At 42.4% G+C, this 12,374-nt stretch overlaps 1 protein-coding gene across 1 annotated transcript in view; it reads right to left on the bottom strand.

Annotated features, from left to right (window-relative positions):
* pacs1 (phosphofurin acidic cluster sorting protein 1) overlaps positions 1-12,374 on the bottom strand; it is a 64,911-nt gene that overhangs the window by 17,459 nt on the left and 35,078 nt on the right. The window contains exons 2-4 of the mRNA XM_005751988.1: positions 9,171-9,258; positions 7,944-8,033; positions 5,987-6,112 (exon numbers count right to left, since the gene is read on the bottom strand). Of these exons, the coding sequence (XP_005752045.1) occupies positions 5,987-6,112; positions 7,944-8,033; positions 9,171-9,258 (304 nt within the window). The remainder of the gene's footprint in view (positions 1-5,986; positions 6,113-7,943; positions 8,034-9,170; positions 9,259-12,374) is intronic.

Genomic DNA, 12,374 nt, shown 5'->3' with positions numbered 1-12,374 from the left:
ACAGCATTAGACGAGGAGGGGGAACAGCAGTGAAGCAATAGAGACTGGCATGAAAGCTCTGCAGATGGAGAGAACAATAAAGAAACCGGGAGACAAAACAAGGCTGAGGAAAATGAACAAAACCAGACGCCGACAGAGAAAGCACGCACAGGCGAGGCAGAGGCAATCAATTCTCTGTGCGGCTGCAGCAAAGAGCAGCGCCACGTCTGCTGTGTGTGTCTGTGTGTGTGTTTGTGCGTCTAACCGAGTGACACCCAGCCTCTCTCAGGAATCTGGTCACACTCGCACATTTAATGAAGTCTGAGCAGCTTATTATGGAGCCAGCCTTAGCCAAACATTCAAGGAGAGAGAGACGTTATTGCCGTGCATCCATTCACCTACACTGGCGCACATGCTGCCGATAGGCTCCCGAAGCTTCCTGCAGCTGCTAATTTTAACCATTTTCTCAAAGAAAGACAATTATGCAAATCTGTCAAACAGCATGAAGATGAACATGCGTGTCTGAGAGGAACACAGACGTAATTCGACTGCTTTTCCCCTCATGAAGACAGTAAAACCCACAGAAGGATTCAGTGCAGGCGCATCTTCTGAATCTTTACGCAGTTTTAAAAATTAAAGTAGTTAAATGCCACCTGAGCTCTTGATGCTTTATTTTCTTCAGGTAGTAAAAAATTTAATAGCAGTAATGATGACTTTAACATGATTTTAATATATCTTCAAATCCTAAAAGTCCGAAACATTTATAGATATTGATTAAATTAAGAAAAAGTAATGAAACCAATGTTTTATTTCTCAGTATCGTGAAAGCACACGGGCAATAAATGACAAGAACATTTTAAAGGAATTGTTATGTCATCTCACTCTCACACTTCCACTTCTTGCATTTTATGGAGGATTTCATGGTGCTTAAAAAGTGACAACCAGTAATTTTACACCGCTAGATCTTTGAATAACCTCCTTCCACCAATGACATCACATAAAACCTCCAACTGAAAGTGAGCCTGTGTGGTTTGCACGCTCTACAAAAAAAATAAAAAAATTAACAGTAATTTAGAGCTTTAAAGTCAGACTCTCTATTTGCCTCGTACAAATAAAATCACAACTCACCCATTAACCCCCTGTGAGCATTGTTCATGTACGAACAGATTTTGGTAGATAGATAGTTTGTAACAAAGGTAATAAGGAGTCGGTTCCTACTGTGCAGGATTTAACAGTAAATCACAAGCTAACAGCTCTCTGAATGAATGAATTTCGAGCTGTGTGTGAATCAGCTTCACTTTTAGATTCAGACTGGAAGCCTTTCACACCAATTGCCTCTAAAGTGTTTACTACCAGGTAAATCAAAGCCATTCGTTACTCTCATTATTAGTCGCTTTGATCGTTCGCCTTGAAGTTGAGAAAGATGATCTTGAGTCCTGCCCACTAGTTGCTAGTTTGCCCATATTTTTACCACATTTTTGAACATAGTTGCTTCACTTTCTATCGTCTCTGATGGCTGTGAATCACTTCCAGAGTGGACGTAGTTTCAGTCCCCAAAGAAAAGTCCAACTTCAAAACATTAAAAAAGCAGCTTGACACCAAAAAAAAACCAAACTCTAAAATGTGTGGGTGGTCTACTGCTAACCTGCTCCTGTGCAGCCATCGATCTTTAACCACCTCACCAGTTTAAGCTTTTATTAGGGCTCAGGATCATGGCTGCTTGATTTACAGGTGAGAGGAGCGCAGGCTGACTGCTAAACTTCACCTCGGCCGCTTTGAGTTGCTAATCTCGACTTCAAGGTATCTGTGGTGTTGGTGGCTTTTGTAGCATTTTGTATGCAGACAAATAAAACAGCTTCCTGTGTGGTCCGAGACAATAAGAGCTTGTCAGAGAGGTCTGTGCTGTGTTTCTGTGAGTGTCTCATTAGTCTGTTATTGTGCACTAATTAGCGGCTATCCTTCTCTGTAATGTAAACATATAACACAGCTTATTGGCGCACTTTACCAACTAAGCTTGCTACGACTTCAATAGAAAACTCAAAGCTGCAGAACAGTGCTTCACATCCCACTGCCTACTCTGCTTCTGTATAACATTCATGGCCGTGTCACACTTGCTCTCAACAGTAACTTTGTCGACACACTTTCACTTAGACGTAACTTATGTAAGTATTTTATTATGGCCCATAACTGAAGGCAGCTGCTGAGCTTGTGTTCATTTATTCAAACAAAGCACTGATTGCAGTGAACACATACTGTGCAGTGTGACGGTTAAAGATAGCTATACTCAGTCTCCGAAATACATGGCAGCTTCTGAAAATCTCTGCAAAATGAACTTTGTGCATTTTTTCTGTGGATTAAATTTACCATCCCACGAGGCATCGGGGGGCTTTGCTGCACATGTGTTGAGACACCATGAGTGTATAGAATAGTTAAAAACAAAAAAGACGTAACTGAAATTAGACATTTTCAGCACTAACAGTCAAAATAAAAGAGTTGCGCAAATCTACAAATCTACTATGGCAACTAAATGAAAGGAAACTGAAGTGTGAAGAAAACTTCAAAATAAAAGCAAAATGAAAACAAATGAAGAATTCTAAATATGCAAAAACATGCAGCCACTGTTGAACAATGTTTAGTAAGACTCGAGGAATTAAAGGTTCAGAGCCCGCTCAAACGAGACGTAGCGCATAACTACGACTGCAGTGAGTCCATCACTCCACTCAGTGATTTAAAGAAATCGACTAGCCCGTTAACCTGGTCCTCGACTCTCACCGTACCTTGTTGGTACAAAAATACTACTTTGTAGCAGTTAAACTGTGATATCCTTGGTATTTTTTGACGATTTATCTAAAGAAAAGGAAACAAATGATGTGTTCTTGCAACATGCTGATAGTAACAAAGTGCCTAAAGATACAATTGTTATCTGTACTGTGTAAACACAACACTGGTTAGTCCAGAGAGACTGGACTGAAAATATGTGGAAAAAGCAGCCAAACAAAAGCTTTTAAAGACCTTCAGAAATCCTGGAGAACTTTTGCTCCGTCCTGAACTTCTTCTGAGTTATCCTTCATTTGCTTCCCAACCAGTCACGGCTTCTTGAACCTGGTTCTGGAAGTTTCTTCCTGTCAAAAGGGAGTTCTTCCTTCCCACTGTCATCAAAGTGCTCGCTCATAGGGGCTCATCTGATTGTTGGGGTTTCTCTGAATTATTATAGATTCTTCACCTTACAATGTAACGTATAAATAAAACTGAATTTGTAAGATTTCAGATTCAGAAGCAAAATGTTTCTGAAATCATGAACAGGTTCAGCAGTTCATTCTCCTCCTGCTGCTTGCAGGGTCAGTGGAAACTACCTGTCATATTAAGGCAGCACAGTGCCATCAACATGACATTTCTCTGTGACTCTGAAAGCCCACGTGTGTCCCCTGTAGCGTATTATTTTCCTGACACACACACAGAGCTTTAGGCAGAATATGGCAGCAGAGTAACTTCTGCTGTGGCTCAGAGGGAATGAGTTTGAACCTGCTGTACGTACGAGTCTGAATTTATGGCCTCTGCCCTTTATAAAGCACTCAACAGACAATTTGTCTGTTGAGACTGGCTCTGGAATAAAATGTGACTTTATTATATATGCAGGGACGGCCATGGACAGCCAGCAGGCACCAAAAACATAGTTTAATCAGGACTGGAAGTCTGACTTAGGGTTGGATGTATTATAACAGCTCACTCTACCGTATTTGGTTCAGTTCCATCTACAAAGACACTCCTGTAAACATGAGATCAGACCCGTTTGTTGAGTGACTGTGGATTTATGTTCTTTTCTCTCCATAAAACATTTTATGTGAAGCCAGTGAGTTGAAGGTGTTTTACACATTTAATAATCCTGACTTACACACACACACAGCTGGTGAAAGCTAACAGGCGTTCCTAAAGGACAAAGACCGTCCACACGTGCGCACACAAGTACAGACGGCATAAATCACCAGCCTTTTAAAGCAGTTTCATATCGGAGGAGGCAGGGAATGTGAGGAGCTTTTGGCAGAAGAGGCTGAAATTTAATTGTACGCTTGATTTATGGCGACATTTATGTCGGCCGAGAAGAGGACGCCGGGCCAGAGATCAAAATCCAGCGTCTGATTTGAAAGCGCACTCGGCGAATTGAGTTTACGTGAAGGTTAAATGAAGGTTGGCAATAAATACGTTTTGCGAGCCGCCGCTGTGAATGAAAATTTCCTGAATGACAAAGGAGGAGAGGAATGATGTGTATGAAGGGAGCTGCCACAAGAGAGGAGCATCGCGGATTATCGTGCTGGATATTAGCTTTAGAAAACGTTCTGCGAAGACCGGCTGAGAAATGAAGATCGGATTTAAGCAGAGGGCAGAAGCTGCATGTTTAGAGAGATGAGACCGTGACCGGTGGCTTGTTGGGTCAACAGCTCAGATCAGCTGGGACTTTTGTCTGGCTGCAAAGGATGAGACTCCACTGACTCGACAGCTCGCAGCTGACGCACCCTCAAACATGCAGCTTAACCTCCATCTGCTGCCTCAGAGGCGCCCAGTGCTGGAAATGTAAGAATAAATAATAATACTATAGCCACTCGTCTGTTAAAGCAAAGTGCAATCGCTCACCTGCCTGATACTCATTTCCCTGCAATGCTGACACAAACACGAGATTCTGCAAAGTCGCAACTCTGCGCTTCACCTCTTTGAAGACCGCAGAGAAATGTAACCGCTGCTGAGAGGACGCGCGGCCGTCTCACAGTCGGCGTTTCACTTTGAATTTTCTACATTTTTGGGAACGAGCTCAATCTTGAACACTGTCAGAGGATTTCGTCTGTGTTTTCAGAAACGTTCAGCTGGACTTAAAGACAAACAGATGGAAATTTGGCCATAAATCAAGAATGATAGAATTTAATGATATCACGATATGTGGCAGCACGGTGGTGCAGTGGTTAGCACCGTTAGTGGGGTTAGCTTAATTGGTGACTCTAAATTGCCTGTAGGTGTGAATGTGAGTGTGAATGGTCTGCGACAGACTGGCGACCTGCCCAGGTTGTACCCCGCCTCTTACCCTTTGGCAGCGGTAGTATGGTGGTACATCCCTGAATTAGATAAATGGAAGAAAACAGATGTATGGATGTTTAACCGACATGTTTGGAAGCTGGTAAGAAGTGATTTCAAATGATCACTGATTGGTGGATTTAATTGCCCCCTTCCCTACGTGTTGGATACTTAAGATACATTTTCACTACTTCTCGCTCTCCTGTAATCATAACACTCTGCCTAAAATAGAGCTTTTGTGGACAAAAACACAACACAAACGCTGCTTTTCTCTGCCTCTTTCTCTCTCACACAAACATCCGAACAATCATTAAGACTCTCCCTCCTTCCACATCTTAAATTATCCATCTCCATTCAGCTCCCTTTGTCCTCTTATTTACCTCCAATTGTTTGCTAGCAGCTAGTAGCAGTCAAACTCTGACAATAGAAACGATCCCGCTGCCTTTTCTCCAGAAATTGTTCGCTCTAGTTTTGACTCGTCACAGTCTTTTTGTTTGGAGAGCACTACAACTGTGCAAAAGTGCCGCGAACAAGGTCAGCTGGCACAGATGTCTCCTATAAGAGCTGCGGGCTAAACATTATTTTCCATCACTCGCCGATGAATCATCTATAAATGTTTCAACAAAAAGCTGCAGCACTGCTTCCAGTAAAGAAACGCTGAGGGTTTATTTATGGGTTTAAATAAATGCACATTGCTATTCAAAGAAGCTAAACCTAATTTAGAAAAACACATTTAGAAAGATGAAAAAAGGCGTACAGGAGACGTATTGAATGTAGCTCAAATGTCCCATTTTCACAGGTTTATTCTAAATGCAATAAATGCTGCACATTTAAGGCATTTGAGGAAACGTCAGGAATAATCAAAGAGGAAGAAGCTGAAGAGGCAAGTGATCAGATTTAAAGGTTAAGAAAAACAGAATAAATCACCTCTGCAGGTTTACGTTACCTCGGCCATGTTGATTAGACCCAAAGCCAGGGTCTTGTAGCCCAGGATGGTCCTGTTCTTGTATCGCTTGCGCCTCTGCAGCATGATCTGAAGCTTGTTGGCATCTCTCTTTAAGAAATGTGGATACTGCAGGTAGACACACACACACACACACACACACACACACCACTTATTTCCTGAATGAATTCAGATGTTTCAATAAATAATGTTTATTTCTCAGGACTTGATAATTAGACTGATCCAAGCTTCTTGTATAAGTTCCCTCACACACACTGACCTCGCTCAGCATCCCCAGGTGTCAAACTACTTAGTCTGAGCCCAACTATGACATAACCCATCATTAACGATCTCAGCAGCTGCACTATAAATGGAACCAAACTCGCTCCTGTAACAATGTTTAAAGCCGTGAAACGACTCCGGTGGCTCGATTTTAATAAGCTTCCTCTCCGCAGCGCTGCTGCTGTAGGAAGTTTAATGTATAATGTATAATGTATAATGCCTGGCTCGGTGCACTCGGCAAGCTCCAGAGAGAGAAACTCCCTGACCTTTTAGCAGCGTTTTAGAGTCATGGAAATCGGAAAGCGTGATTTAGAGCACAAGAAAACCTCGCTGGGAACTACATTAACCACGCTCTGCCTTAATGCACTCCGTATTGTTGCTGTATGGAGAGTTGCAGGCGACACTTCTGCAGCTTTGTGTAGACTTTTCCAAACTATCCCAAACTGTTTTAATATCACAGGTGCAAATGCATCAGAGCTAAAGGATCCGCTTCCCTGATCCTCCCTCATCTAGCAACGCCAAAGTTTTCCATGTTTGTAAAGATACAGTACTGTGCAAAAGTCTTAAGCCACTCCACATTTCTTTATGTTTTGCTAATAAAATTGGAAATAGGTGCAACAGTTTACTGAGGCGTGTAAAAACATACATAATGGAGTATATAAGGCAAAAACTGAGTTTGCACAATTCTGATGAGCTTGAAAGTCAATATTTGGTACGACCACCTTTACTCTTCATCACAGCCTGAACTCTCTGAGGAAGCTTTCTTCCTATTTCTTTAAGTAGTCTTCAGGAATAGTTCTCCAGGCTTCTTGAAGGACATTTAAAGCTCTTCTTTGGATGTTTCTGCCTTTTGTTCTGTTCTCTGTCAAGATGATCCCACACTGCTCTGGGGAGGCCAATCCATGACTGATAGTGCTTCATTGTGTGTTTTTCTATCCAGGTGTGCTTTCACTGTACTGGCAGTGCTTCGTGAATTATTGCTACACTGAAAACTGAAGCCAATTTCACTCAGACACTGTACAGATGGTATTGCATGGCAGATCAAAACATGACTGTACATTTCTGCGTTCATAATTCCCCAAGTTTGACAAGATCTGCAACATCACTGACTGAAATGCAGCCCAAACCATGACGGAGCTTCCACCATGTTTTACAGATGGCTGCAGACACTCACTGTTATGAGTTCTGACCTTTTCTGGACACATTGATGGTCATTTGGCCGAAAAAATTAAAATATGAATTTTGGATTAATGACTCTATCAGACCTGTTACCACTGATTTTCACTTAGAGAACTTAAAATTGGTTATTTGCTAAGTTGTCTGTCACATGTAGACACAACACTGGTTCATCTCTTGATTTCGGCGCCAAATAAATATTGCTGTGAAAAGGATCAGGTACAAAGGCTGGAGTGAAAATGAAAATCAGCCATTGTCAAACAAACACAGAGACCTTCAGACGGCCTGGGGAACATTTTGATCCAAACCACTATGAAAATATTACAAGAAGGCTCCTCTGTAAAATATAAAAAAATGACGGTTGGCTCAAGACTTTTGCATTTCTGAAGCTAGAGATTCAATTTTTTGTGTTATTGTTGTTTCTATGTTTTCTGTAAAACCAGAAAGTTATTGTTTGGCTGTGATTGACGGGTCCCTGATCTCGCTGAACCTTTGTTCGTACCTGGAGGGAGAAGGTGAGCTGCAGATCGGTCTCCGTCAGTCCTGCTGAGGACAGCAAGATCTCATTGGAGCGCAGGATCCGCTTGGAGCCCTGAAGACGAGACACAGACTGATGACTACAGAAGAAACGGTGAAAGTAAAGAAAGCAAGCAAGAAAAAAAGAGAAAGATTTCTATTAGCGTGCCCTAGCTAACCCCAGCAGACTCAAAACAACAGACTCATCATTATCATCAGCCATGCACAGCCGGAGGAGGAGGTGAGTAAGGAGAAATGCCTGATAGGAGAAAGCAGGGCTGGAAGACTGAGCGAGCGGCAGCCGCATGGAAAAAGAATTAAACCAGCTTAAAGAGCCTTATGTGAGAGAGCAGCAGAGAATTTAATGGTTTACTTAGAAAACAAGACGATAGCAATCAAGACTGAAAACGAGCCAGCGAGTAGAAGTTTGGAGTGGAGCCCTGGCATTAGAGAGAGAAATGACAACAAAATGTGACAAAATGCCGTATTTTTGAAGTATTCTGTGCTAACTTTAACTAACTTGGCCGCCTGCGCTGCCAAAAAGCTCTCCAATGGTCAGAAAAAGTGGGATTTGGCAGCGCTGCTCCTTCTGCCAGTTCTAAGAGAAAAGCACCCGGCTAATGAGGCATTTCAGAAAGCAGCTTGGCTGCAAAACAACGAGGAGGAAGTGTGTCTGCGTCCAATGAAACCGACTCAGCAAAACAATAAACGGCTTTACAGAAAAGCCAAACGGGGCAACAAAGGCTGAGTCTTTCGGGTTTTTCCCCAGGTGGGGAGTTGGTTCGTTTTTCATCGTCTGCTCGTTAAGCATAGTTGAAAGTGGAAATCTTTGAATCCTATAATGTCATTTAATGATTAAAGATAAAGATAAATGTTCAACTCAAGCAGACTTTGACATAACAGGATGTAACCTTGGGGAGGATTTTATTTCTAGGAAAGTTCAGTCAGACTTTAAAAAAAATTGATTTTGTTTCCTGGAACTGAGCTTCGAGGTATGATTTTAGTGCCCATCATCTAATTCTGTTTTGGTTATTACTCAGTTATCGCTCATAGACTGTTCACAGGGATCTGTATGTGTAATCTTTAAAGTTGTTTTATTCTGTTCGCAGAAACTTTTTCTTTTGATGCATTTCTAAAATAATGCCTCCATAAAACTCCAGCCTCCGTGTACAGCAGGTGTGCTTCACCTCCTGCTCCTGGAGACGTCTCGTACCTGCAGTTTGACCGCGATGACGACTGAGGTGAGGTCCTTATCCAGCTCCTTCAGCATGATCAGCTTCTTCAGGGTCAGATTGAAAAGCCTGCAGGAAACCACACACAACGACACTAAAATTAGATTCGATATCCAGCGCCCTCGCACTGCTGCGCCCTGAGCTGTGCAGGGAACAGATGGATGTCTGATGACCTGTTGATCACTTTGCCTGTGCTGCGAACTGAGTCTCTGGGATCGGGAGTGTTCAGAAGCTGTCTGGAAAAACTTTAACTGAACGCCTCAGTGCTCACATTTGCACGTGAAGATATTGTTGCCAGCTACTTATCTGTCCGCGTTTACTGTCAATGAGATTATTTCAGCCTAGGAACATTTCAACTTCAATTCACCCCAAAAAGCTTAATATAGAGCAAAGAGTTAAAAAATAAAAGGAAATGAGCAAAAAAAAATTTGCAAAACAAAAAACTGAGGCAATTTGTCTGCAGCACAAACAAATCAACTTCCTCTGCACAATAAGTTACAAGCTTGAAGCGATGATTAGGGGAAAATATTAGAATTACACCAAAGTACTCTTATTAAAGTTTTCTTATGGACAGAAAAGAAGAAATATTTGACCTGACAAAGTCACTGAGTGTTAGCCACTTTGAACTGAGAGCTAGCTAACACCAGGTATCTTTAATCAGGGTTGATATTCTAGCCAATCCAGATAAATGTAATAGTCTGTATAGAGCTTTACAGTAAACCATTGTCCCTGTTAGACTCTTTCTGGCTAACGACCCATTAATCGAAAGCTGCTAGCCAATAAGAATGCAGCATCCTTAATTTTGTTGTGGTTCTGACCATCGTTTATATACAGTCTATTAAATCAAACAAGTATGAAACTGAAGTTGGCTGTAAGTGAGCTATAACACACGATTATTATTATTCACGCATATCTGCTTAAAAATGATGTCATTGCACAGTTTGTCGAGGCGTATGCACAACACTGTCTGCAGCACATGCAGCTGGAAGTCAACTGTGTATATTCACTAGAGAAACAGTATCAGCTGATATACACAGAGGAGGTTTGAGCACTGACAGCCAAAATCCAGCATCAGTCACACTTTGTTGTGGACCACATACATGTCTGTATTATGGCCTAAAAGCCAGCTTGTGGTAATTTGTCACTTCCTGTCTCCTCTCCGTTCACCCTGTCCCTCTCATCAGGGCCATCAAACACAGCAAAAATAAAACAGGACTTTAGAAGAGGCGTTGAGCGCGGTTCTGCTTTATCTGTTGGCAGGCTGTTAAAAAACAAAATACTCCAGCCCACGATGAAAATGGATTGCTATTTTTGTCAAAGTTAAAAATGTCCCGTTCAAATGACACCAACACTTACGTCAGCACACATAAACAACGACAAAAAACAAAAATCCTGCCGGATGTCTTCCATCTGAAAAAAACAGCTAAGAAACGAGAGATTGGCCTCAGGTTTCCTGACACTTAGAAGAAATACTCAAAATGCCAGTGTTCAAAAACACAAAGGGACATACAAGACCAGGAGCATTTAAAGACCTGAAACCGAATCACTGAAAAGACATTCCTAGCCGCTTACCCTAACCATCAAAAATGTATGCTTAACCCTTAACGCGTAGCCTAAACCCAACCATAACCTAACTGTAACCCTGACCAAAAAAAAACACATTTTGGGGTTTTTTTGGTCCCCACAAAGACGTCTAAACAAGTACAAATACACACACACACACACACACACACACACACACACACACACACACACACACACACACACACACACACACACACACACACACACCTCCCCAATAGCACCCGGGGGTCAGTCTGTTCAATAATTCATCTCCAGGGCTTAAGGGACAGAAAGTAAACCGCTAGAATAAACCTGACAGAGCAACCTGGAGGAAATCAAGAAGAAACATGGAAGCTAAAAACCAAACAAAAACAAAAGCAAAGGACACACAAAGAGAAAAAGACACACATGCATTGTGCCAATAAATTATATACAGGAAAAGACAGGACAACAACAGACAAGAGGGAGGAAGAGGAAAAGACGCAAATGACAAATAACAAGCAGAGATGTGGAAACAGCCGTGAATACAGAGGAGGAGGAGGAAACAAAAAGCAGGCAGGCAACAAAAGGGAGAGGAGAAAGGAAGCGAGGCTGAGGCATGAAAATTGAGGGAGACATCACCAGAGAGAACAGAGGAGTGGGGATGACAGAGGCTGGCAAAATGTGCGCCGAGAGATGAACTGTCTGACATCGCAAATGGAAAAACAAAACATCTTTTCTTTTGTAGGGCGATATTTAAAAGCAGCAGATGGAGAGCAAGATAGTTTAAACGGTCAGTTATGTAAATATTCGCCACACCCTGCACCGATCAATCGCCCAGAGAGGACAGAGGTCACATCTAAAGAGCCGCGCTGTTACCCAAAACATAGACAAGAGCCTCTTTTGATGTCACACTAAAAAGGCAGAGGGCGAGGACAGGAAAATTGCTCCGCATTTCTCCCTCAGCTCTCTCTCGTCTCACCTGGGCCTTCTCCTAAATCCACCCCACTTACTCGCCTTTCATCTTTCTTTAAGTGCTCCCTACCCAACCACCGAAATTGACAAGTGGCCCCCGACTGCTGATGCAACCGCTGGAAAAAGAAAGAAAGAAAGTCAGCGACAAACACAGAGAGCCTTTTCTGAACGCAGAGGTTTTCTAGTTTCACGATCAAAGCAGCCGGGAGAGGCTAAAGCTATGAATAAAAAAACGATCAATTTTTATCTCCGATAGAAAAGGCCAGCTAGGACTTCTGCTTACACCTGCTGGATCTGAGTGGAATGAATCGAGGTGGAGAGGGAGCAGAAGAGGCCGGGTGCCAGTGGTCGATCGGAGATGGGGCTGAAGCACCTGGGGCGAAGGGAGGTGTGGGTAGAAAGTGGATGAGGGAGACGCACAGATATACACAGAGAGAAAAACAAACTGCAAACACACAAATCAGAAAGAAAAAACTGTTAAAAGGTTACTACAAGCAACCACCCAACACTTAGAACTGCTCCAGTATGACTTTCTCACAATTATTTTATCGCTTATTTTCTAAAAAGCCCCAGAGTTTGGTTTCAAATCTTCTTCTTTCCGTTGCTCCCTTTGATGGGTCGCCCCCGCAGATCATCTGCCTCCACCTCACCCTCTCCCTAGTTTGGTT

This window comes from Pundamilia nyererei, unplaced genomic scaffold (genome assembly GCF_000239375.1).
Source record: "Pundamilia nyererei isolate P.nyererei 1_Seehausen unplaced genomic scaffold, PunNye1.0 scaffold00336, whole genome shotgun sequence".
Classification (NCBI taxonomy): domain Eukaryota; kingdom Metazoa; phylum Chordata; class Actinopteri; order Cichliformes; family Cichlidae; genus Pundamilia; species Pundamilia nyererei.
The sequence above is the reverse complement of the archived record's forward strand: the minus strand, read 5'-3'. Positions and strand labels throughout refer to the sequence as shown.